General features: G+C 46.5%; 1 protein-coding gene across 2 annotated transcripts; it reads right to left on the bottom strand.

Annotated features, from left to right (window-relative positions):
* Positions 1-109: 109 nt before the first annotated feature.
* Positions 110-25,910, bottom strand: TGIF2 (TGFB induced factor homeobox 2). 2 transcript variants are annotated; one of them, XM_030212888.1, is made up of 3 exons: positions 25,752-25,910; positions 9,251-9,489; positions 110-1,478 (listed from the first exon to the last, which is right to left on the bottom strand). In XM_030212888.1, exons 1-3 carry the CDS (start codon positions 25,780-25,782, stop codon positions 852-854), a joined length of 897 nt encoding a protein of 298 aa, XP_030068748.1. In that variant the 5' UTR covers positions 25,783-25,910; the 3' UTR covers positions 110-851. The 2 variants fall into 2 exon arrangements, with proteins under 2 accessions (XP_030068748.1, XP_030068749.1); XM_030212889.1 differs by lacking the exon at positions 25,752-25,910 and adding an exon at positions 24,901-24,981.
* Between the last annotated feature and the right edge of the window lie 642 nt (positions 25,911-26,552).

Here is a 26,552-nt window from a genome sequence, read left to right as displayed (position 1 = left end):
GCAAATATTTCAAGGAGCGCTGGAACAAGGGAGCAAAAGCTTACATGCCCTCTCTGCTGTCAAAAGTGGCTCCATGAAACACATTTTTCCTTAGTTTTTTTTTTTTTTTCTGTGATGTGATCTCCAAAATGGACAGCAAGAGGGAAGGTTATCTTGCCAGTGCAAAACAGATCCAGTCACTGCAGCATCTTATCTCAAACCAACTTCTTTAAATCACAGGAGAATGAAGTAGAAAACACAGAAGACAACTCGGGGGGGGGGGGGGGGGGGGGGGGGGGGGAGATGAAAAGGATTCAGACAGAAATGTTCCTCTGCTCTGTAGTGATCATATTTTTGGAAGCTTACCCATTGCGAATTATCATCTGCCTGTTCCCACCTCAGAAAGGTAACTTTTGTCCTCAAGTTTGTAAAGAAACAGTCAGCTTCCTTTAGCCATCCCTTGGCAGAAATATAATGCATTCTACCTATTTATAACAGTGAGGGAGTCGTGTCTTCCCTATCAAAAAAACCCAAAAAACTAGTGACCATTTCTTTTTAAATAGAATAGACAGAAATCCTGGGAAACAGGAGGCAGCTTTAGGATACAGTCTACTCGGAAGCGATTCAGATGTTCTTGGTCCTAAAATATTGCCCACTTCTGATACACTCCTCCGGCAAAGAGGGGGAAAGGTAGGAGATGCATATCAAAGCATATCTCATTAGGGGACAGGGTGTCCTTCCCTGATCCACCCCAAATGCTATTGCCTATGCAAACAGTGACGTCCAGGAAATAGTAAGACAAAAAAAAAAAAAGGCAATAAATCTCATGGAACAAATATTTTAAAAATTAACAGCGAAACCGTGGAAACAGGTTAATTGGGATTCCTGCTGCCCACTGGCATCTCTCTGTGCAATGACAGGGGCAGCTGCTCATTCTGGCGTTGCGATTCCAGCTCTGCGGCTTTCTGTAATGCCACTTCAACTAGCAGCTGGAAGCTGCTGAAGTCCTGGCCAAAAAGCTCGGGTGGTGTCGGGGGAGGCGTGTTGAATAGTCCTGTGGTAGGGCTGCCTGCCTCTGTTCTGGCCAGCAGGGAAGATGTTGTGCTTCCGGGCGGGATGTGTGCTTTGGGATGATCCACTAGACCCCGCTGTTGATTGCTTAGCTTCTCGCCCAGGTCTGTACTGTGGTTGCCAATCACGGTTAGGTTGCCAGTGAAGTGCTGGACTCCGGGGTGACAGATGGCCTGTGGGCAGACTCCCATGGACAGTACATTTGTGGTGGTGGCGGCGGTAGACGTAGTAGTAGCAGTACCGGTATCTACTGTTGCAACGGGTGGTACCACCAGTAGACCAGCCCCTTGGGTTCCCCCTCGTGGCAGGGCTACCTCGGAAGTCTTGCCTCCTCTTCGTGAGATGGTAAACTGGTTGGGATCCTTGCCGTCCTTCCGCAGCATATCTGGAAGGAGTCGTCTCCTTGCATTGATGAACCAGTTGCAAATCTGAAAGAAAAGACAAGTTACTTATTTAATTGTCAGTCCAGCCTCCTCTCACCATCAAAAAAAAAGTCCTAAAAAGCCCTAGAAGCAGACTTTCCTGTGTACTGACCAGATCTCATATAGCTCAATGGGTTGTAAACAGCAGCAGTTGGGATAGTTATTTTTGGCTAAATTGCTACACACAGCAGAGCTCGACCAAAACCAGGATCTTCTGTTTCTGCCAATACAGACTCTGCAACCGAAACTGACCACTCAGTATTGGTTTAAAAAAAACAAAAAACTGTGCCCCTCCCCCCATCCCAAGCCCACCCCCTCAGAAATGACCCCCTCCTAGTCATTGGTGGGTAGTGGGCACAGGAGCATCCCCCGCTCACTCCTGCACATGGCCGGTAGAAACGGCTGCTGAGACTGCCGCGGGAATTCCCGGCAGACACTTCTACTGAGCAGTGGAATCAGGCAGGAACGAGTGGGATTCGTTCCAGACCCTGAAGAGGCCACCAGGGTTTCTTCAGGTAGGCCTGGGTGGGAAGAGTTTTGGTTTCAGCTGAAAACGCACTGGCAATTTTTGGCCAAAACCTGTTTTTTTGGGCCAGTTTCGGTGCCGAATCCAAAGCTGGTCAGCCTCTGACACACCTATAGCCAAATTAAAGACAAAATAGTACCTGACTAGCTAGCAGGTCCCCCCCCCTAAGGATATTTAGAGGGACACCATTGGACAGTGCAGCTAGATATCGTTGGTCTGCCTCGGGCGCTCCCCGGTTATGTGCCGTGGCAATCCAGCAGTACAGCCAGGAGTTATCCAGGCACAATCAATATTCAGCTTCCATATCTTGATAACCAAAAGAGCGAAAGGGCTGTCCCATGTTAACCAGGTACCGCCTCTGAAAATCAGTGGTTCCCAAGTAACCCCCAGTGGCCACCCCACAGCCAGTATAATCAGTGCTGGTTCCCGGATAGGACCTGGCACAGATTATCCAGGTCAAATTGATGGTTCAATATATCAAACATAACCAGAACATTAACAACAATGTAAACTGCAAGCTATATTTAAGGAAAGATAGAAAACATCCATTCCATCATCAGTTTTTCCCCCCCATTTTCTCCCTCTCCTCCCCCCGTTGTCATATTTCACCTTGCCCACTACTGACATCTTTAGCAAAACAAGTGTTTTACCCAGACGGCTACATTCCAACCGTGGTCAAATGCGTTTTAAAAATGCTGCTTACCCCCACTGGCAGATTACTGTCCCTTAATTTATTAGATTATTCCTTTACTTGCAAAGCATCAATGTGGATCATAACAGATAAATACACCGTATCACTTCAGGCACAGGCAGCTCCTTGTGACTCTGGGCAAGTCACTTAACCCTCCATTGTCCCAGGTACAAATAAGTACCTGTATATAATATGTAAGCCGCATTGAGCCTGCCATGAGTGGGAAAGCGCAGGGTACAAATGTAACAAAAATAAAATAGATACTATTGGAGATTCTACATGGAATGTTGCTACTACTGGAGATTCTACATGGAATGTTGCTATTCCACTAGCAACATTCCATGTAGAAGTCGGCCCTTGCAGATCACCAATGTGGCCGCGCAGGCTTCTGTGAGTCAGACTCACAGAAACAGAAGCCTGCGCAGCCTTCTACATGGAATGTTGCTAGTGGAATAGCAACATTCCATGTAGAATCTCCAATAGTAGCAACATTCCATGTAGAATCTCCAATAGTATCTATTTTATTTTTGTTACATTTGTACCCTGCGCTTTCCCACTCATGGCAGGCTCAATGCGGCTTACATGGGGCAATGGAGGGTTAAGTGACTTGCCCAGAGTCACAAGGAGCTGCCTGTGCCTGAAGTGGGAACCAAACTCAGTTCTTCAGGACCAAAGTCCACCACCCTAACCACTAGGCCACTCCTCCACTCAATTAATCTGTTAAGTCTATAAAGGTGCTGCTGCTCTGGGCAGTGATTTCTTTCCTCATCAAGAACAGTCAGGGTGAGAAATCAAGAGAAGGGAATCAGCAATTTGTATGCCATTGCTTCGTCTGCCCCATTGCCCCATCGAGGAACGGCTTTAAATATACAAGCAGGAACAAGATTAAAAGACTGTAAAATCTTTGCCTTGCCCCGTGACTCCGGTTGCTGCATGAAGTTAGATCTCACAATCAGGAGGCCTTCAGCAACTTATAGCTGTTCATGCACTCAAGCCTGGACAGCAAGGGAAGGCAGCGGTCACTAAAGGACTAACCCTTGCCCAGCGTTGGTCTCCACGGAGACATTCGTCTGGCCCTTGAAGCTGGCAAGAGTCCTAGGGTTGCTCAGCCAATACATCCGGGTAGAAAGATGAAAAACAAGGAGGTGCCAGCAGAGAATACAGGAGTCCTTTTACCGAGCTGCAGCAAAAGGGGTCCTGCGCTGGTCTCAGCACAGGTATTTGACGAGTGCCGAGGCCTTTTACCGCAGAGGGTAAAAGGATTTTTTTTTTAAATGGCCGCGTGACAAGTAAACCACTTTCACGTGCTCATCTTCCAATGTGGTATATATCATTCAGTGTAAAAAATGCAACGAAGGCTGCTACGTTGGAGAAACAAGTCAGATGCTAAAGAAGAGATTTAATTTACATAGACACCATATGAAAAATGCCAGTACCAATAAAGATGTCACGTCTGTGGGGCAGCACTTTACAAAACCAGAACACTGTACCAGTGATTGCATGGTAAGAATCCTGAAAGGGAACTTTAAAACAATACAGGAAGGTAAGACCTTTGAAGTCAGAATGATTAAATATTTTGACACCGACCAGATAGGACTTAAAGATATGGATTTTCTACCCATTATAAACCTTAAAAATGTACTGCTTTGGCCCCCTCCTGTCTCCATGCATATCTCCCTGTCCCTCATCCACCCGACTCTTCCTGTCTCTCACCTATCCACCCCCATTCTGTTAGACTGTCACTGGAATGCTTTGATGTTTCACTTACATATACTGTCATCTACCAACATTTGCTTATTTCTGATCTGAGGAAGAAGGGCAACCTTCGAAAGCTAATCAAGAAATGTAAGTTATGTCCAATAAAAAAAGGTATGATCTTATTTTCTTTTCCATGTTTTATTTTATTTCTATTGATTACCTTTAAAAGTTGACTAACAGGGCTACCACACCTCTCTAGGCAAAAAATGCTAAATTAAAAAACCCCCAAGAACTAGCTTTGTTTCAGAGAGTTTAGACAATGACAGAGAAACACAGACAACTCTGGTTACTGACCTGGCCTTTGGTATGCAAAGGGGTAGGAATTGTTCAGGCCTGGCTGTGCTGCAGGATGTCACATGGAAATGGGGGAATTTGCCTACAATCTGCTGCTAATTGACACCTTCAAGTGTTTTCTATGGAGTTACTTCTTTACACTCCTGGGGGAAGGGGGGGAAGAATTACTTCCCAGCAGGAGTCATGCCTTCCTGCTCCTCTTAAAAAGAAGCACAGCCAAAGTAAAAAAAAAAAAAACAACTCTCTTTTTCAATGAGCTGAAAGGAAAAAACTGGGGTTTGTTTTCCATCCCTATATTAATACTGTTTAAATCATTAATGCATTGTGATGAAACTTACAAGGCATGTATGTACTCAGGCCCTCGTGATCAAAAGCAAACTCCGGCGCTGGAGACTGTTAATGCCATACTAGCGCCAGAGTTTGCTGCCGACCCATGATCAGAGCCCCCCAGCGCCTGAAACAACGCACTCGAGAGCTCTTAGCGCAAGTAGCATGCAAATGCATGCTAATCAGCGCTTAACGCATTCATCCCCAATGATCAGCGTCCAGCGCGCCAAAGATTGGGTCGCTGGCCGCGGCAAAATCAACACCAGCTCCGAGCTGGCGTTAGACTTTGCGGATCATTGGGGAGGAATGGCGAGCCATGTCCAGCATGCAAAGCATGGTCTGTAGCCCCGCCCACCACATCTCATGATGCAATGGGCGGGGCTGGGCGCCGCCATTTTGCGGCGGCGTCGACTGGAAGAGGAGGGAGGCAGCATCCATCCCTCCTCCAACAAAAGGTAGGGGGGCAGGGAGGGGAATCGTCACCACGGACCACCAGGGATTGAAAGGAGAACGCTGGGGGGGGGGGGGGGGGAGTTGGGGTGGGCTTAAGAGCGTTTGGCCAGAGGCGGCCACCACAATTTCTGGGGGTTTGGGGGGGGGGGCTGGAGACCCACCGGATCTCCAGCCCTCCCTGAATATGGAGGGGGTAGGATCGTTGGGGGGGGGGGGGGGGAATCGGAGGTCCACCGTCACTGGGTGAGAGGGTGGGAGAAAGTTTGGCCGCCGGCGGCCACAACGTTTTCTGGGGGTTTGGGGGGGAGCTGGAGACACACCTGACCTCCAGCCCTCCGTTGTTCGGGCCTCGGGGCAGGCTGTTTGACAGGTTTGGGCTTTTGACAGCCCAGACCTGTCAAACAAGTGCGGGAGGATTGTGCTGAGCGCATGCTCAGGCACAATTCGCCCGCACTTCTACATGATAATCAAAGATAATTGCGCTGCTTAGATTTGCATGCATTATCTTTGATCATCTATGCAGAAAAGCCCTGCGCTGTTCCAGCGCTATTTTTAGAGCGCTGTTCGGAACAGTGCGGGGCTTTGGATCATGAGGGCCTCAGAAAATAAGAGTTTATAAAACAGAATCATCAAAAGACACTGGGTAAAAACCAAAATTCAGGTTTTGCCTTCTGCAGGGATGAGAAAGAAAAATCAGCATGTTTTAAAAGGGTGCCTGAATTGTGAAGCAAATATGTTATACTTTGTCCAAGAGGTGGGAACAGAAGAACGTTTTCAGGCTACAGTCCATGCCTGACTGGCACTTTATACAACTTTAGGCTTTCTTAATTTAACAGCACTGACAAACTGCAATTTACACTGTTGAGAAAATCCAGTTGCTATTTTAAAGCATTAAGAGAAAAAAAAAAAAACTCACAATGGACCCAGCAGTTATTTCATTCCTAGTTTTTAAAATACATTTTCCCCACCTTTCCGCCATTTTAAGTAAATCAAGGACCTGCTGAGATGATCCTTAGATCTCCATGCAGGGTTTGGGGAAGGCAGCTTAACCCTCGCTCTACCCCCCCCCCCCCTTCCCAATAACATAAAGCATGTAATAATAGTGGAATATATGCCTTCCAAAACAAGAAGTAAAATGCAAGATTAAAAAACAAAAAAACAGAGTTAGGAATTAAAAATCCAAGCCAAGATACACATCCTAAATAATAATCTCTACTATAATAAAAGGCACCTTCAACGTTCTGAAGCTGACTCTGTGGCTTCAAGCGAAGGGGTTCGTTAGGATCGTCGCTCTGTCACCATCTCTGTCGGCCCTGCCTTTGCGCCTCTGATAGGTCTGCCGCCCTCGACGTCATCACGTTTTGACGTCGAGGGCGGCGGACCTATCAGAGGCACGAGGGCGGGGCCGACAGATGGTGACAGAGCAACGAACATGAAGGGAAAAAAAAAACCTTCACTTCAGCCACGGAGTCAGCTTCACCACTTTGCAGGTGGGTGGCTGGAGGGGAGGGAAAGAGAGGGGGCAACTACCCTGGAACAGGGAGAGAGGGGGGGCAACAACGTTGGAACTAACTTGGACGGGGGCCAGACGGACACAGAAACTGGGAGGGAGGGGGAGGGGGGAAACGACCCTGGAACAGGGTGGGTGGGTGCGACAGTGGACACTGGAACATGGAGGGGGGGCGGATCCTGGAACGTGGAGGGGGGCCAGGCGGACCCAGATACTGGGATGGAGGGAGGACCATAAAACTGGGGGAGAGGGGGGGAAACGACCCTGGAACTGGGTGGGTGGGAGGGAGGGAGAGCAGACACTGGACCTTGCAGGGGGGGGGGGGTGGACCCTGAGACTGGGAGCGAGGGGGCCCCTGGCACACACTCTCATTCTCACACACACACACTCTCGCACACAGTCTCACTCTCTCTGTCACACACACTCACACATTCACTCTTTCTGTATCACACACTCACTCTCACACACACTCTGTAAAACACACACACTCCAAGGAAAACCTTACTAGTGCCCGTTCATTTCTGTCAGAAACGGGCCTTTTTTCCTCGTAAACAATAATAATAATAATTTGCACCTCCGTCTGGATGCCAGGGTTCGTAACACACTTCCCATTGGTCCGCCCTGGCGATGATGTCAGAGGGCGGATCAGTGAGAGGGAAGGGAAGCCAGCACCAGCCAGCCACAGAACACTGGAGGTGAGTAGAGAATCGCCCCCCTCTCTTCCCCTGAGTTCCAGGCCCCCCTCCCCTTCAAGTTGCAGCCCCCCCCTCTCCTCCAAGTTCCACGCCCCCGCGCCTCCCTCCCTCTCTCTCCCCTCCGAGTGCAAGCACGACCTGTCCTCCGGCAGCCCCTCGCCTTCCTGCGTGCCGGCTGTAATTTAAAAATTAAATGGTCCCGCCCTTCCGGAAACAGGAAATGAGGGCGGGACCAGAGGCAGAGCTGAGACAGAAATGATCCTCAGTGCGTGCTTATATAATTCAAATCACTCTGCCGATCTCTACACAGAACTATGTTTCGCACTGGGCATCATCAGGAGATCGAACTTAGTAGCTTTCTTGTTCTTTTCAATCCAAATTCTTCAAACTTATTCTCGGCTTGGGCCGGAGGGAACTTTGCTGGAACCAAACCTCCCCTGTTCTGTTCCACTTCCCCTTACAGCCCAACTATCCGGTTAGTGGGGTGGACCCAGATGTTATCCAGGCACTGCAGATGTTCAATGCCAGTAACTAGCTAAGTGGGTCCAGAACTATATTATGGACTACATTCTATATATCATGCCTAAATTCGGCACCAAAATTCTATAAAAGTACACTTTAATTTAATGTGTTTTAGCGGCACTCCCTTATATGGTAGGGAAGCCCCGCCAACCGCATCCCAGGATGCACTGGGCAGGGCGCTGCCATTTTGGAGGTGGCGCTACTCCCTCCTCCATCACTACTACAATGCACCGGGGGGGGGGGGGGGGGGGTGTAGCCTACTGGGCCACCAGGGAGTTACTTTTTGTGTCGTTGGGGGGGGGGGGTTAAGGGGCCTAGACATCCACCGGACCTCCAGTCCCCCTTGCCCTCATGTTTGGGGGGGGGGGGGGGGAGTCCAACCTCCCGTGTCGCTATCGGGGGGGGGGGCGGCTTACGGGGTAACTAGACCACTTGGGCCTTGCCTTTGGGGACCTCCAAACACATGCGGGAGGATTATGCCCGAGCAGCACAATCCTCCCGCACTTTCCTCCAATGACCGATGCTAATAACGCACCTAAATTTGCGTGTTATTATGCTCATCGGAGAGTTAATTCCCCGTGCTGCTCCGGTGCCATTTTTAGGGTGCTGTTTCAGAACAATTGATCGAAGCCTTAGAGGCGTAACCTATGTAAGTCTAAGTGCTTTGAAAATGAGCCCCATACTGTGGCAGGGACTTTGCTTATCCATTCCTCCTCTACCTGAAATTATTTTCCAGCAGCTTCTCCGACTCTGTGAGCTATTTTTCTTAAGATAGAAATAAGGCTGACTAAAATCTCTTTCTATGTTCCACCGCCCCTTACACTCTAAGCTATTAAGACGTTTTAATGTGTTTTGTGTTGATATTGCAAATGGTGCATTGTGCCATAATGTACTGTGATGTGAATATTTTTACTGCTGTAATTGTCAATTGCCTAGACCCCCCTGAGTGAATTTCTTTAAAAAGGCAATAAACAATTCAATACGTAATTCAAAAGTACCCACCTGCAGCACAGACAGACTTGTCTGCCCGGAAAGGCTAAGTTTCTCCTGCTCGGAGGGATATGCGTTGAATCTGTGCTCGTATAACCAGTCCCGCAGGGTTTTGACAGACTCCTTGGGTAGGTTTCCTCTCCTCTTCCTCTTATTAGACTGGGGCAGGTCGAGCGTGAAGGAGCTCTCTTCTTCCCCCAGGTCACTGTCCGACATGGTGGAGAAGTCTGCAGGCTTTTCCTGGCCAAATGCTGGGAGGAGAAAACAAACAAACAAAAGACAGATATTGTAAGTTTCCATTTTGAACAAACTTCTTATGGTAAGGACAATTTTAAAACATATCTCTGGGGCACAAAACTCCCCCTATCTGGAAATCAATTTGGAGTGGTATATGTGATACCAAACTAAATCTTTCACCTGGTCTACATGAAACATATATAGAGTAATAATGCTGTTCTGTATGGTAATACAAAATAATTTAACCGAAGAACGGATGCATCAAATGTGCTTAAAAAGAGATTTTGGGGTTGTTTTTTTTTTAAATTTCCTCTGCTTTAAATTTCCAGTCTGCTTAGAAGTAAGCTCCCAACACAGACTCAAAAAGAACGGCACACACCCTTGCAATATATCCAGCTGCAAACTATGCCACAACATTTCACAGGACCCCACAGTCATTCACAAAGGAAAAATATTCAACATAAAGGAATCTTTCACGTGCTCATCTTCCAATGTGGTATATATCATTCAGTGTAAAAAATGCAAGGAAGGCTGCTACATTGGAGAAACCAGTCAGATGCTAAAGAAGAGATTTAATTTACATAGACACCATATGAAAAATACCAGTACTAATAAAGATGTCACACCTGTGGGGCAGCACTTTACAAAACCAGAACACTGTACCAGTGATTTCATGGTAGGAATCCTGAAAGGGAACTTTAAAACAATACAGGAACGTAAGATCTTTGAAGTCAGAATGATTAAATATTTTGACACCCACCAGACAGGACTTAAGATCTGGGTTTTCTACCCATTATAAACCATAAAATTGTACTGCTTTGTCACCTTCCTATCTCCACGCATATCTCCCTGTCCCTCATCCAGTGCCCTAGCGAGGGTGCCTGACACCCGGGGCGGGTCGCCGCTGCACACCCCCACCCCCCCCCACGGGTGCAGCACGGGCACGGCGCACCCCCCCTTAAAACGCACCCTCCCCCCCACGAAACGCACCCTTACCTTGCAGTGGGGGGCAGACGGGAGGGCCGATCCGCCCCCCCCAGTGCACGTCACTGGGAGCTGCGTTGGCTCTGCTGCTTCCCTGCCCCGGAACAGGAAGTAACCTGTCCCGGGGCAGAAAAAGCAGGGAACCAGCAAGGCAGCGTGCACCTGGGGCGGACCACCCCACCGCCACCCCCTTCCTACGCCACTGCCCTCATCCACCCAGACTCTTCCTGTCTCTCACCTATCCACCCCCATCCTGTTAGACTGTCACTGAAATGCTTTGATGTTTCACTTACATATATACTGTCATCTACCAACACTTGCTTATTTCCAATCTGACCAAGAAGGGCAACCTTCGAAAGCTAATCAAGAAATGTATTAAATTATGTCCAATAAAAAAGATACCATCTTAATTTCTTTTCCATGTTTTATTTCTATTGATTACCTTTAAAAGTGGACTAACACGGCTACCACACCTCTCTCCTTTAGAATTTCCCTGAAACTGACCTGCATTTTTTTTTTGCTATCCTCAGACTAGTCTCTATTAGAGAAGAGTAATTATAGGTCAATGTATGAGGTAGGTCTGGAGTTGCCAAGAATATCAAAAAGTCTCAGCATCACCTAATTAAGAATCAATGCATTCAGGATCTCGGCTTCTTTGCCCCCATTTCTACCCTGCGCTTTCCCACTCATGGCAGGCTCAATGCGGCTTACATGGGGCAATGGAGGGTTAAGTGACTTGCCCAGAGTCACAAGGAGCTGCCTGTGCCTGAAGTGGGAATTGAACTCAGTTCCTCAGGACCAAAGTCCACCACCCTAACCACTAGGCCACTCCTCCACTGTTGCTACTATTTGAGATTCTACATGGAATGTTGTTATTCCACTAGCAACATTCCATGTAGAAGTCGGCCCTTGCAGATCACCAATGTGGCCGCGCAGGCTTCTACATGGAATGTTGCTAGTGGAATAGCGACATTCCATGTAGAATCTGCAATAGTATCTCTTTTATTTTGTTACATTTGTACCCTGCGCTTTCCCACTCGTGGCAGGCTCAATGCGGCTTACCTGGGGCAATGGAGGGTTAAGTGACTTGCCCAGAGTCACAAGGAGCTGCCTGTGCCTTAAGTGGGAATTGAACTCAGTTCCTCAGGACCAAAGTCCACCACCCTAACCACTAGGCCACTCCTCCACTGTTGCTACTATTTGAGATTCTACATGGAATGTTGTTATTCCACTAGCAACATTCCATGTAGAAGTCGGCCCTTGCAGATCACCAATGTGGCCGCGTAGGCTTCTGCGAGTCTGACGTGCAGGACGTCAGACTCACAGAAACAGAAGCCTGCACAGCCTTCTACATGGAGTGTTGCTAGTGGAATAGCAACATTCCATGTAGAATCTCCAATAGTATCTATTTTATTTTTGTTACATTTGTACCCTGCTCAATGCGGCTTACATGGGGCAATGGAGGGTTAAGTGACTTGCCCAGAGTCACAAGGAGCTGCCTGTGCCGGGAATCAAACTCAGTTCCTCAGTTCCCCAGGACCAAAGTCCACCATCCTAACCACTAGGCTACTCCTCCACTGTTGCTACTATTTGAGATTCTACGTGGAATGTTGCTATTCCACTAGCAACATTCCATGTAGAAGTCGGCCCTTGCAGATTACCAATGTGGCCGAGCAGGCTTCTGTGAGTCTGACGTCCTGCACGTACGTGCAGGACGTCAGCCTCACAGAAACAGAAGCCTGCGCAGCCTTCTACATGGAATGTTGCTAGTGGAATAGCAACATTCCATTTAGAATCTCCAATAGTAGCAACTGCAACATTCCATGTACAATCTCGAATAGGGAAAGGGAAATGGGACTTAATATACAGCCTTTCTGAGGTTTTTGCAACTAAATTCAAAGTGGTTCATTTATTTATTTATTTTTTATTTTTGTTACATTTGTACCCTGCGCTTTCCCACTCATGGCAGGCTCAATGCGTCTTACATGGGGCAATGGAGGGTTAAGTGACTTGCCCAGAGTCACAAGGAGCTGCCTGTGCCTGAAGTGGGAATTGAACTCAGTTCCTCAGTTCCCCAGGACCAAAGTCCACCACCCTAACCACTCCTCCACTCAGCATAAACGTATTTCTCTCTCAAGCAGCCGATTTCAGATGGTCATTTCCCCAGAAACATTGTATCAGACTCACACTAGGAGTAAGACAGACCTCCACAACCTGTCCCGGTGAGCTCAGGTTGGCTTTGGGGTTACCGGGATAAAATCTAGGAAGCCTGGGTGTTAAGGCAAGGTTTCTGATTATACTGCTGACCGTAGGTACCAGCAGCTCAATGGAACAGCATCCCCCCAATATTCTGAAAAACTCCCTTACAGTGCCCAGGGCGGGGTCGGTCCTTCGTATCGTTTCGTACCCTTAATCATTCTGAAACACTGGATCCCACACTGGTTTAATCCTGAAAGCCCTCATCCAGGACCTATTTAGTCCACCACACCAGTGTGTTTTTTTTTTTACCTTTTTTGACTTTCTAAGCACTTGTCCGGGTCTATTATGCACTCATTTGAAAACACTTCATTTATATTTTATTGTTAAATTACATTTATTGTTAAATTACTTCATGTTCTACCATTATCATGTTGCCCAAGACCCTTCTGTAATACCAAATGTCTACTTCATAATTATTCTCACTATTCATGATGTATTGTAAGCCACATTGAGCCTGCAAAGAGGTGGGAAAATGTGGGATACAAATGCAATAAAATAAATAAATATATATATCCACAATCAATATGCATAAGATAAAATTTGTGTGCACCATCTCCACGTATGTAAATCTCTCCTCTACACACATTCATTGTGGGTATCCTAAAAACCTGACTGGCTGGGTGTGTCTACAGAACCCCTGCTCCGCTCACCACTCCTCTGGGGTACCACTTTAGGAAGTGGGGGGGGGGGGGGGGGAGGCAGCATGTGTTCAAATGAATTAGTTTTTCTCAATGGACCTCCCACTCCTAAGTTTGGTTATGGGGGCTGCAATCTCAGTCTCTTCATAGTAACATAGTAGATGACGACAGAAAAAGACCTGCATGGTCCATCCAACAAGATAAACTCATAAGTGCTACTTTTTGTGTATACCTGACCTTGATTTGTATCTGCCATTTTCAGGGCACAGACCGTAGAAGTCTGCCCAGAACTAGCCCCGCCTCCCCCCATCGGCTCTGCCACCCAATCTCGGCTAAGCTTCTGCTACAGCCCCCCCCCCCCCCACCCGATCACTGCCACCCTCCCCCATTGCTGCCTCAACAGGAAATACCTTGGCTGGCGGAGATCCCGAGGCCCCTCTCATAGTACTTGCATTGGGCCAAAGAACGTTTCCTTCTGAAGTTTGTAAGGTGAAGCCTGTAAGAAGTCTTTCAAGGGGGCCTGGTGTAGAAAAATTCATGTGTGGTTTCCATGGATTTAACAGTTTAACCGCGGGTTAACAATACAAAAAGGGTATCAGCACAGGTGTTAAACTCACATGGAAACCCCGACAACACAGCACACAATTTCTTTTTTTTTTTTAAGGTGGTTTTGACTGAACTGCTAACACAGAAAATGTTTTGCTGTATCCAGAGCATCACAGAAGGGTTGGCTGAGAGGAATGGCTGTCATCCCAACCTGACCACCAGATACCCTTTTTGCATGGGCCTCCCCCCTTCCTAACACAATAGCCCAACCCCCCTACCTGCACTTCAAAAGTCTTGGAACCCTCCCCTCCCCCTATACATACCCAACCCCTTCCCCATTGTACCTTCTGAGAAAGGAGCGATGTCCGCTCAATCCTGTCTCTGGCACCACCATCTTTAAAAATATTGGCACACTGCATCCTGGGGGTCAGCGTGCAATAAAGGGAAGAAAGGTGTATGTTGAGTCAAGGGAGGCACATGAAGGGGGGGTAGGGGGGGTCGTGGTCTGGTGGGTGCCCCTACACTCCAGGGTTTAATTTTTATCTTTGAGCAGGGACTGTCTTTTGTGTATGGTGTACAGCGCTGCGTATGCCTTGTAGCGCTATAGAAATGATAAGTAGTAGTAGCATTTGTTGTCAGGGAAAGCAAGGTCAAGTCTTCGGAACAGGGGCCGATGCAGATGCCAGCAGCTTGGAACTAATATGGTTTTTATTTTCATGTCACCCTTTCTGTCTGTGCCTGAACCAATCATTGCTGAGGCATCTACAGTAAGGGTGACAGCAATGAGCTGTGGATTATTACCTTAATTTTAACAAGAAAGTAGTTTGGGAAGGGGACTTGATATACTGCCTTTCTGAGGTTTTTGTACCTACATTTAAAACCATACGAGAACGCAAGACTTTTGAAGTCAGAATGATTGAATATTTTAACACCCAACAGAAAGGACTTAACAAGGATCTGGGGTTCCTAGCCCATTATAAACCATAAAGCTGTATTTCTCTGTTGATCACCCTCCTCTCACCTATCCACACCTATCCTGTTAGAATATCAATGATATGCTTTGATGTCCCCATGCATACCTCCTACCCACCCCCATCCTCCCACCCTGTCAGACTGTCATAGTAATGCTTGAATGTTTTCACTTATATACACTGTCAGTTAACACATTTGCTTATTTCCGATCTGAGGAAGAAGGGCAACCTTCGAAAGCTAATCAAGAAATGTATTAAGTTATGTCCAATAAAAAAGGTATCATCTTATTTTCTTTTCCATGTTTTATTTTGTTTGATTTCTATTGATTGCACCTACAATTCAAAGTGGTTGACATATATTTAGGTACTTGTTTTGTACCAGGGGCCATGGTAGTTTTTAGTACAGCCCTGAGGCTTTTTACATTGGTCCACTCCAAGGTAAGCCCCAAAATTCCTTGTAATCAGGCCTATGGCGGCACCCAATACAATGGGAAATATTTCTGTATCTTTTCTCCACTTGTTCTTACTTCTGACTGTATTTCTTGATATTTGAGAATATTCTCTCTGTCCACCAATTGCTTGGAACCGATCTCTCTATAATTGGTGCCATTCTGGTGTTTTTCTCCGTTACTAGTGCTGAAATGGCCCTGAATGAACTGGGGCAGTCCAAGAGCCCTCAGTCATCGTGGTCTATCCCACACACCCTGGCATGAATCCTTAGCTAAATTAACCCAGCAAAAATGGAGAATATGTAAAAAAAAAATAAATAAATAAAAACAGCCCATTATAAGGGCAACAAACTAGGCTGCTGATTTTAGTCCTAATTTCTGCTCCATGAAGGGGCTCCCTGAAAACAGTCACATGCGTTTGAAACAAGTAAGAACACAAGTTTATGGGCATATAGGAAGGCCAGTTTTTAAACAGCCTTTCTCTGCTTAAGTCTATTGGGAAACAGCTTTGAAAATTGTTCCCTCTTATTGAGGATATTCTATGACAATGTGCCCTAATCAGCCTTGATAACAGGTCTTAACAAGCAAGGATGAGTGGAGGACTGGCCTAGTGGTTAGAGCACCGGTCTTGCAATCCAGAGGTGGCCGGTTCAAATCCCGCCACTGCTCCTTGTGATCTTGGACAAGTCACTTAACCCTCCATTGTCTCAGGTACAAACTTAGATTGTGAGCCCTCCTGGGACAGAGAAATATCCAGAGTACCTGAATGGAACTCACCTTGAGCTACTACTGAAAAAGGTGTGAGCAAAATCTAAATAAATAAATAAAGATTCCATTCAGAATCTCAAAGAATAGCAACATTCTATGTAGAACCCCAAAGAATATCAAGATTCTGGAATCCTAAAGAGTGACAAGATTCCATGCAGAATCTCAAACAGTAGCAACATTCCATGTAGAACCCTAAAGAATAACAAGTGGAGGACTGGCCTAGTGGTTAGAGCACAGATCTTGTAATCCAGAGGTGGCCGGTTCAAATCCCACTGCTGCTCCTTGTGATCTTGGGCAAGTCACTTAACCCTCCCATTGCCTCAGGTACAAACTTAGATTGTGAGCCCTCCTGGGACAGAGAAATATCCAGCGTACCTAAATGTAACTCACCTTGAGCTACTACTGAAAAAGGTGTGAGCAAAATCTAAATAATAAATGAGCACTAATTAGAATTTACACACGCAACTCTGTTAATACAGTGCGCCTAACTTCTAACACTACTACTATTTAGCATTTCTATAGCGCTACAAGGCGTACGCAGCACTGCACAAACATAGAAGACAGTCGCTGCTCAAAGAGCTTACAATCTAATAGACAAAAATAAAGTAATCAAATCAATTAATGTGAATGGGAAGGAAGAGAGGAGGGTAGGTGGAGGCGAGTGGTTACGAGTCAAAAGCAATGTTAAAGAGGTGGGCTTTCAGTCTAGATTTAAAGGTGGCCAAGGATGGGGCAAGACGTAGGGGCTCAGGAAGTTTATTCCAGGCGTAGGGTGCAACGAGACAAAAGGCGCGAAGTCTGGAGTTGGCAGCAGTGGAGAAGGGAACAGATAAGAAGGATTTATCCATGGAGCGGAGTGCACGGGAAGGACGAGTGTGGAGAGATACTGGGGAGCAGCAGAGTGAGTAACACACAGACAAAAGGGGCGGGGAAATGGGTGTTCCGAAATTTACTCGCAAAGTTATAGAACATGGCCAAGTGCACCTAAATGTACGCACTGGGGGATTTACGCCACGTTTTCGACTGGTGTAAATAGATGCACATATAGTTTAAGGCGCTAGAATGCCAACTTAAGTGTATTCTATATACTGCACCTAACTCTACAGAATATGCTTAGTCGGAACCGATTTTAAGTGCCATATATAGAATGTCCCTATTACGTCTGGTTCATTGGGCAACTACTTCCCCCCCCCCCCCCCCCGCCCCACCGTACTTACAGAACTGCTGCTACAATTCTATGAATAAAATTTAAAAAGAGAGTGTTTTCAGCAAGTAGAAATTTCACTGAAAGGTTGCTGTGGAGATTCCTGTTTGTTTACTAAAGGATGCACCTTCATGGCTATTAATTCCCAGTTATTCACCCTATCAAGGAACATCCAGGTTACCCAAGTGTTCCATCTGCTTACTCAGGGCCACGGAATCTCACGGCTTAAATCCACCGATGCTCAGTCTTTGGCTCAAAAATCTTAAATCGAAACTTGTGTCGTCCCTTGTGGATGGCTTTACACTAGAAAACAACGACAGCTAAGGGCTAAAACCTTTTGAAGTTTACACGAGTGGGAGTCTGTGGCATTTGGATCAGTCTGAAAAATGGTTTAAAAAAAAAAAAAAAAAAACAGCTCTGAGGAAACCGATATTTAACGGTTCCCAGTACGGTCCTCACTCTACTGTGAACTTATAGAGTGAAAACACTGTTTGAGCATGCCGCGGCTAATAAGCACGCAAATTACTGCAGTTTTAAAATCACAGCAATAATCCGCAACTTACCAGGAAATGTCAACTTTCCTGTCAGTGACTGAGAGGTGATTGGTTCAGGCACCGACAGGGAAGTTAATTAAAAGGAAAAAAAAAAACCCACCAAAAACACATGCTGCAAAGTGGCATGTCTTCTCCCCCTCCCCCATCCTGACCCCAAGGCTACCCAACCCCATACCTGGAAGGTAAACAGGTCCTGACCAGTGCAGGGTGAATCACCACCATTTTGCAGATGACAGCGACCAGAGGCAGAAGCCAGTGGGCATTGCTCCTGAATCCTTCCAGGTACGGGGGGGGGGGGGGGGTCAGTCGGGTGATGGGGTGGGCACTAAACTACCAGGGACAGAAAATGACTGAACTACCTGGATTTGTGCAAGTGAACAGGAGGGGGGGGTCTGAGGGCCATTAGCCCACCCAGGAATGTTTTTTTCATTTATTATCGAAGGGGGGGGGGAGGGGGAGAAGGAAGGAAGCAGAAAGCAGTCTGAGCCAGGGTAGCTGGGTTGGGGGGGAGAAAAGGAGTGGTGCTGACACCTGCTCCTCTTAACCAACCCACTGCCCCAGACCTTTTTTTTTTAAAGCATGGTTACAGGGTGGGTAATGACTGCCTTAACATGCATTTTAATACAGTCTGCGGTAATAGGTAAAAAAAAACCCATGCTGTGACCATATGAGCATTTGCTGCACAATAACGACCGCAAACCCAGCCCTAACCCATGTTAACGCTGGCAGTAGATTTAAGCATCTGCCCCCAAACTAGAGCCATGCTTCTCAACCCTTTCCCTCCCCTCCCCCTAGCAGGCCCGGTTTTAAGGATTACCCAATTAATATGCATGACATAAATTGGAGACCTACTGCAAGTCCCTCATTTCTTTTATTTCATTATTAATAATTGCTATTCGGCCTTCACTGACTAGCAGACCAAGGAGCTGCACCGGCTAAAACATTTACAAAGTAAATGGGTGGCAGAGCTGGTGGTTGGGAGGCGGGGCTAGTGCTGGGCAGACTTATACGGTCTGTGCCAGAGCTGGTGGTGGGAGGAGGGCCTGGTGGTTGGGAGGCGGGGATAGTGCTGGGCAGACTTATATGGTCTGTGCCGGGGCTGGTGGTTGGGCAGCAGGGATAGTGCTGGGCAGACTTATACAGTCTGTGCCAGAGCTGGTGGTGGAAGGCGGGACTGGTAGTTGGGAGGCGGGGATAGTGCTGGGCAGACTTATAGGGTCTGTGCCAGAGCTGGTGGTTGGGAGGCGGGGATAGGGCTGGCCAGACTTATACGGTCTGTGCACTGAAGAGGACAGTACAAATAAAAAAGTAGCACATATGAATTTATCTTCTTGGGCAGACTGGATGGACCGTGCAGATCTTTTTCTGCCGTCATCTACTATGTTACTATGTTAAGTACATTTAGAAAAAAAAAAACAACTACAATATTTGGACAGGAAAGAAACTAGTCTACACAACAAGAACCGAAAACTGGAGTAGCATGAGTGTCAAGGTAAGAAAAATGAGTCAGGTAGGCAAGGAGTTAAGAGGTACCAACCCTACAGGACAAGCACTGCACTCCCCTAAGCAGGGTCCAAGGCCTAATCCACTGTGGACATCCTAAACCCTGACTGACTAGGTATGTTTCCAGCAGAGGACTGAAAAACAGTGGAAAATCTCTCCACTGAAATAAAATCAGAACACAGAAAACGTTGAGCCCCTTTACAACCAACCTCTGGACCAGGATGTATTAAGCAGGCTATAGACAAGGGATTCTCAACCCACTCCCCCTCAAGGGCACAACCCGGGCCAGTCAGCTTTGCAGGATATTGACAGTAATATGCATGAGATAATTTGCTACTTTACAGTTTAGCTCATGCATATTCACTGTGGGTATCCTGAAAACCTGACTGGCTGGGTGGGTGTGTCCAGAGGACGGTGCTGACGTAAACTAGGGAATTCTGCATGCAGCACCTAACTTTACGTGCTATTTCAACATGGAAAATCATAACGGAAGCAAGGCGCCAAAACCGGCAGATCTGCACGGAACTAAATTTGCACAATCCAGTTATAAGAAAGCGCCTAAGAGCCAGATGCAAAGTCGTCGGTAATTCCCGTTCCCTACCGATTCCATAGCGAATCGGTAGGGAACGGGAATGCAAATGAGCTACTCATTGTAGCTCCGTTGCATTCACTATTTTCCTCGGTTGCCAGTCGGAGAATCAGGACCTCCCTTTCGATTATGCACCTCTTCCTGGTCTCTTCAGCCAATCAAAGCGGATTTAGCTGGCTGTTGTCAGCGAAACGCGCTCTGATTGGCTGAAGAGACCAGGAAGAGGTGCATAATCGAAAGGGACATCCTGATTCTCCGGCAACCAGGAAAATAGAAAAATTTTGCTGTGGAGGGGTAAGTGGTGCGGCGAAGACAAAAGAGAAGGGGGGAAAAAACGGCTGAGCGAAAAACGGCGAAAAAAAAAAAAAAAGACGTCTCTCACAAGCACAGGGAGAGTACTTCCATAAAGGACGCCCCTCACATGCGCTCCCTGCTTTTTTTTTTTTCTTTTTTACCTTTTTTGGGGGGCCCTTTTCCTTTCCGATTCCCTCACAGGAGCCCTAACGAGAGGTGCAGACCTCCCGTTAGGGTTCCTACGGTAAGGGAATCGGAAAAACGGTAGTGCAGCTCATTATAATAGCGTTTGAATAATTTGCATTCCGTTTTCGTTGCCTGCTACCGTGGCAGGGAAAATGCCCTTAGTGCATGCCCCCGGTAAACTACTTGCATTTTAAACTGGCTGGAACCAGTTTAAAACGCAAGTTGTGGGCTCATTAGGTTTAGTGCATCTGGCCCTAAGTGTTTCCACGTGGATCTGAAATGGGGGCGTTCCTTTAAAAACACATGTAGCCTATATGGAAAAGCCCATGAAATAAACCATATGGACCCATTTGCTACAATTCCTCTTTTTAACCATAGGTTTATCTATACATCTCTATTATATTTATTTCATTCCAGGATTTGCTATTTATTTGATTTGCTTATTTGACAGTTGCTCTATTTATTTATTTATTGTATTTGTACCCCACATTTTCCAACCTTTTTGCAGGCTCAATGTGGCTTACAGAGTATGGAAATGAGAACGTCATTACATGATTTAAGAGAACAGTGGATCGATCATAAGCTGAGGTGAAAGAGGAATTTGGGTAGAAGGTGTTAGGTAAGGTCCTGCGAGAGGTGTTTTGGTGTACTCGGGTGGTTTAAGGAATGATTTGTTTCATTGAGGGTGACTTTTGTAGGCTCTGTTGAAGAGATAGGTTTTCAAAGCTTTGCAAAAGCTGGTTAGATTGGTCATGGTTTTTAGGGCCATGGGTAGTGCGTTCCAAGACTGTGTGCTTTTGTACGCAAAGGTAGTAGCATAAACCCGTTTGTATTTCATTCCTTTACAGCTGGGGAAGTTCAGGTTGAGGAATTTGCGGGCCGATCTTTTGGCATTCCTGGGCGGTAAGTCCACTAGGTTTAACATATAGATATGATAATTTCTCTGCTAATTTCCATTACATTATAAACATACATCTCCCTTCTACTTTTCTCTTTGCATGTTATGGTTATAGTTTTGATGTACTTCTGTTTCTTAATACTGTCAAATGTTGGAGACATTTTATATTTATCGAGAAATTGTTTTAATATACATAGTTCCTTTTCAATGAGGATTTTCTTTCGGTTTTTCTTTTCAGGATGGTACTATTGCCTTTTGACTAAGTATTAAAACATTTTGTGGTTATTTCAGTACAACATTTTTAACCATCTCATTGCCGGTTGCCGTCATGCTGTTGTGAGTTATCAAAAGAAAACATAATAAAAGTTATTTGATTTTTTTTTTTTTTTTAAAGTGCATGCACTGTTACAGGTGGATCTGCGCTTAATTTGCACCTGGTTTCAGTTGCGTAAATCCTCACATCCAAAGCTGGGTGCAGATTCCAGCGCCATCCTGTAGAGGGAGCTCCTTAAGTGCCCTTTATAGAATACCTCTTCATGCCAATGGCATCACCTAGCCCAAAATCCTGTTTCCAACAGCGGCCAATCTAGATCACACGTACCTGTCAGAAACCCAAATAGTGGCAACATTCCATGCTACCAATCCCAGGGCAAGCAGTGGCTTCCCCATGTCTGTCTCAATAGTAGACTACGGACTTTTCCTCCAGGAACTTGTCTAACCCTTTTTTTAAACCCAGATACACTAACCGCAGTTACTACATCCTCTGGCATCGGGTTCCAGAGCTTAACTATGTATTTATTTATTTATATTTTGCTCACACCTTTTTCAGTAGTAGCTCAAGGTGAGTTACATTCAGGTACTCTGGATATTTCTCTGTCCCAGGAGGGCTCACAATCTAAGTTTGTACCTGAGGCAATGGAGGGTTCTAAGTGACTTGCCCAAGATCACAAGGAGCAGCACTATTCATTGAGTGAAAAAAATATTTTCTATTAGTTATTTCCATGTAAGGTCCTTAATTCCAAAATGAGTGAAAAACACCCAGGCCATGGCCTACTACACACAACAACCCAGTTCTATAAATCAGCAGACTAGATGCCTCTATGGAGAAAGAGCACCAGGGTACATACTACTACTACTACTAAACATTTCTAGAGCGCTACTAGGGTTACGCAGCCCTGTACAAATTAACAAAGAAGGCCGGTCCCTGCTCGAAGGAGCTTACAATCTAAAGGACAAAACGTCAAGTTGAGGCAGTCAAGATTTCCTGAATAGAGGTGTAGTGGTTAGGCGCCGAAGGCGACATTGAAGAGGTGGGCTTTGAGCAAGGATTTGAAGATGGGCAGGAATAATAAAAGGAAATCCCTCTTACTCCCCTCCAAACATCTGACATGACTTGGCACATCTATGCATGTTTAAGTGTTTATGTAGATGGACAGTTTAAAGAGCCAAACAGAACTCTGAACAGTTGGCAAATGCATACCTGAGAAAGGATGGGCTACTTTCCCCATACATCTACCATTCATAATGGTCCTTATAACTATCATTGATGTATTGCATTAAAAAGATGTGGCCATACAAGGGCCCCTCCCTGCCCATCTTCAAATCCTTGCTCAAAGCCCACCTCTCCAATGTCGCCTTCGGCACCTAACCATCATTCCTTTATTCAGGAAATCTTGACTGCCCCAATTTGACATTTCGTCCTTTAGATTGTAAGCTCCTTTGAGCAGGGACTGTCCTTTCTTTTAAACTGTACAGCGCTGCGTAACCCTAGTAGCGCTCTAGAAATGTCAAGTAGTAGTAGTAGTGAATGCCAGTCTCCCAAAAATGTTGCAGGTCATGCAAATACCACAGGTGAAAAAGTGTCCTGGATTACAGGGGCTTTGGCAATTTGTCTGCATTTAATTGGTGATCACATTTTCAGCTTGAACCCAGCACTGCAAATTTCAGTCTGTTTTCCTCAGCTGATGCAATGCATAGTACTCTCCAAGAATAAAATCACACTTTGTACCATTTCCATAACAAACAATTTTTTGTTGTTGACAGTGTAAACAAACCATTCAGGCTCATAAATCATTCGCTTCATTCCATACGTTATTTTAATCCATTATTTCCTCCGGAAGCCTGGTTAAGGTTTTGCTAAAAAAAATACGTAGGTGATCCCAAACTATATAAAACATTTCCATATGTTTTGAGAGGAAAACAATATTTATAACCGAAGTTGACGTTAGCCAAAACAAATTAATGAGAGTAAATTTTTAAAACAGATTTATCCATGCCCTTAACTGTCAAAATCATCAGCTACATTGACTAAAAAAAAAAACAACACCAAAAAAAAAAACTGAGAAACTAGATTTACGGCTGTCCGTTGGCGCCTGCAAGCCAATAGCACCTTTTGATAAATCGTGTCCTACATTTCTGAAGATACTTTAAGAATTCCAAATTACAATTTTAAATTGAACACATCTTAACATGGAACGTCTGGTTCACTTTGCAATATATACAAGAAAAGGAAAAATTGTTTTATATCACACGTGTAAACTTTGACAAGTGGATTAAAAAAAAAAAGTTCAAATTCTAGAAAAAGAACCAATGGTCTCTCAGCTCCAAAAAAAACCAGCTGAATCCATGCCAGCCGACAAAAAAAGCAAGACTAAGGATTAAGCTCCCTGTAGAACCGGGGGGGGGGGGGGGGGGAATTGCATTTGCTCTCCCAAAACAAATGGGATCTTCCTCCTCCCCCAACAATCAAGGGGGAGGCCAAGGCCGGGGGAAATTCCGTTTCCGAGTGTGGATCCAGCCTGTACCAGGGGCTGAGCTGCCTCCCCTCCTCCTGCATCAAGAGACCACAACCAACCCTTGGGCTACTGTGAGTGAAAATGGCAGCCCGCTCCCCCCCCCCCCCCCCCCCAAAAAAAAAAAAGTTTGTTTCAATTAAGCCAATAACATCCAGGAGTTTCAGGGGGCCTCTATCAAGTTTGCTTTTATGTTTAGAACTTTTATTTTAAATTTACAGCATTCTTAAACGATTACTTTCCTCTTCCCCGAACACAATAGTGCGATTTTAAAAAAAATATGCATTGATTTTTTTTTTTTGTGCGCTTAGTTCTCTTTAACGGATGTTTGAAACGAAAACTTAGCAGAGGTTTCAAATAATTAGGACATCTCCGCACACACAACGAGCAACTTCTCGGCAAAGGCCTCCCCTCCCCCCTCTGGGTTGGTGGTTGGGGGGGGGGGGACCAAGGCCTTCTCTGCTAACAGATACAAAGTGCTGTTACTTTTCAAAAGTGCCCCAAGCACGAATCCCCCCCCCCCCCCCAAGAAAGCCCTTATTTTATTAAAGGGGGGGAGGGGGAGGTCGAAACCTGTAAACGACTGTCCTGCAAAAAACACAAAAAGTTCTTTTTATACGACAAAAGAGAAAGGGGGAGGGGAAGCTGCGCGAGACGCCCCCCCCCCCCCCAGCGAATATCCGAACGCTCCCCTCCCAAACCGTCTCCCTTTAAACTTTTCCCATGCCCCCCGCACCAAGACCCACTCCCTCCCCCCCCCTCCACGAAAATTAAACGTTCATTGTCTCACCCAGCAAAGTCCTGTCGTCCCTTTCCATGAGGGGCTCAAATAGTTACTTTGTATCCGCTGCGCCCGGCAACAAAGGGCGAGGAGGAGGGGGTGGCGCGCGCACAAACTCCAAGTTGGCTGCAAACGTGCAGAGGCCGAAGTTTCTCTGCCTCCGTCTCTCTCAGTGACAGATGCCTGGACAGAGTTTTCTTTGTTTCCCAAAAAGAAACAGGAACTTGCGCGGGCTGCTGCTCTTGCTGCTCCCCCCAGCGCTTCTTCACCCTCCCCAGCTGTCACTTCACTGCAAGCCTCGGCAAGATACACACACACACAACAAAAAAGAACGCACAACTTTTCATTTGTTTGCTTTGAAAGGGAGACAGAAGGTGCCGTGCTGAGGAGGGCGCTTCCTCCCGTTACTTTTTGTTTGCCCAGAAATCCGTTTTGGAGGAAGGAGGATTTTTTTTTTAGGGAGGGGGGGGGAGGGATGCATGAAAGTTTTTGTACGTTCACTTCTCTTGTTGCGATCACACAAAAACTTTGGCCCAGCCTGCTCGCCTCTCTCCCTTTTTTTGCCATACTTGAGTGATTTTAAGTAGTCCCCCCCCCCCCCCCCCCTGAAGTTGTTGCTCTGCAAGTTTCCCAGGGCTTTTTGCTACCTACAGGGAAGAGAAAGCAAGGTCTGCCATCGACCCCTCCCGATCTTGCTCTCCCCCCCTCACCCTCCAGAGCTTAAATCGTTCCCTGGATCTCGCTGGGGGGAAGGCGAGGAAAAGTTATGTTCAAACAAAAGCCACGTGAGCTGCTCCGCAGCACATGGCAATGGCGCGCACGGATTTCGCTTTGTTTAAAAAAAAAAACACACAACTTACTTGACTCTTGGAGCTTGAGCGCTGGCCTCATGCTGCTGATGGATCCCCTGGCCTGGGCTGCTGCAGGGGGAAGAGAGGATCTGCAGGTCGTCTGTCTGTCTCTCCTGGGAAGGAGGAGGAGGAGGTGTGCGAGAGAGATTTCAAGTGCTCCTTCGATCTAACGTGTTTAATACCTGACACACAGTTGTCTGACAGCTCAGCTTGGAAACCACCTCTCGGCGGTGACGTCACAGCCCCGCTCCCCCCACTTCTGGCTGCTCCATTGCAAACTGCCCTGTCCTCAGTGGGCGCTTGGAGGAAGCTTTCAAACAACCGCCCCCCCCCCCCCCCATCAGAGCCCAGGACACATAGCTTTTAAACTGTAACCCCCCCCCCCCCTCAAATAAGAGCCCAAGACACAGCTTTCAAACTGCACACCTCTTACTCCCTGCAAATCGGCGCCCAGGACACACAGCTTTCAAACTGTTTTTCTACCCCCCCCCCCCCACAATCAGAGCCCAGTACATGCACCTTTCAAACTGAATCCCCCCCCCCCACCCCATCAGAGCCTAGGATATACAGCTTTCAAAATGTACCATCCCCCCCAAATCAGAGTCCGAGGCACAGCTTTCAAATTGCACACCCCTTACTCCCTGCAATCAGGGCCCAGGACACACAGTTTTCAAACTGTATTTCTACCCCCCCCCCAATCAGAGCCCAGCATATATAACTTTCAAACTGCCCCCCCCCCCCCTCCCATCAGAGCCCAGCATATACAACTTTCAAACTGCACCCCCCCCCTCCCATCAGAGCCCAGGACAC

This window comes from Microcaecilia unicolor, chromosome 8 (assembly GCF_901765095.1).
Source record: "Microcaecilia unicolor chromosome 8, aMicUni1.1, whole genome shotgun sequence".
Taxonomy (NCBI): Eukaryota; Metazoa; Chordata; class Amphibia; order Gymnophiona; family Siphonopidae; genus Microcaecilia; species Microcaecilia unicolor.
The sequence above is the reverse complement of the archived record's forward strand: the minus strand, read 5'-3'. Positions and strand labels throughout refer to the sequence as shown.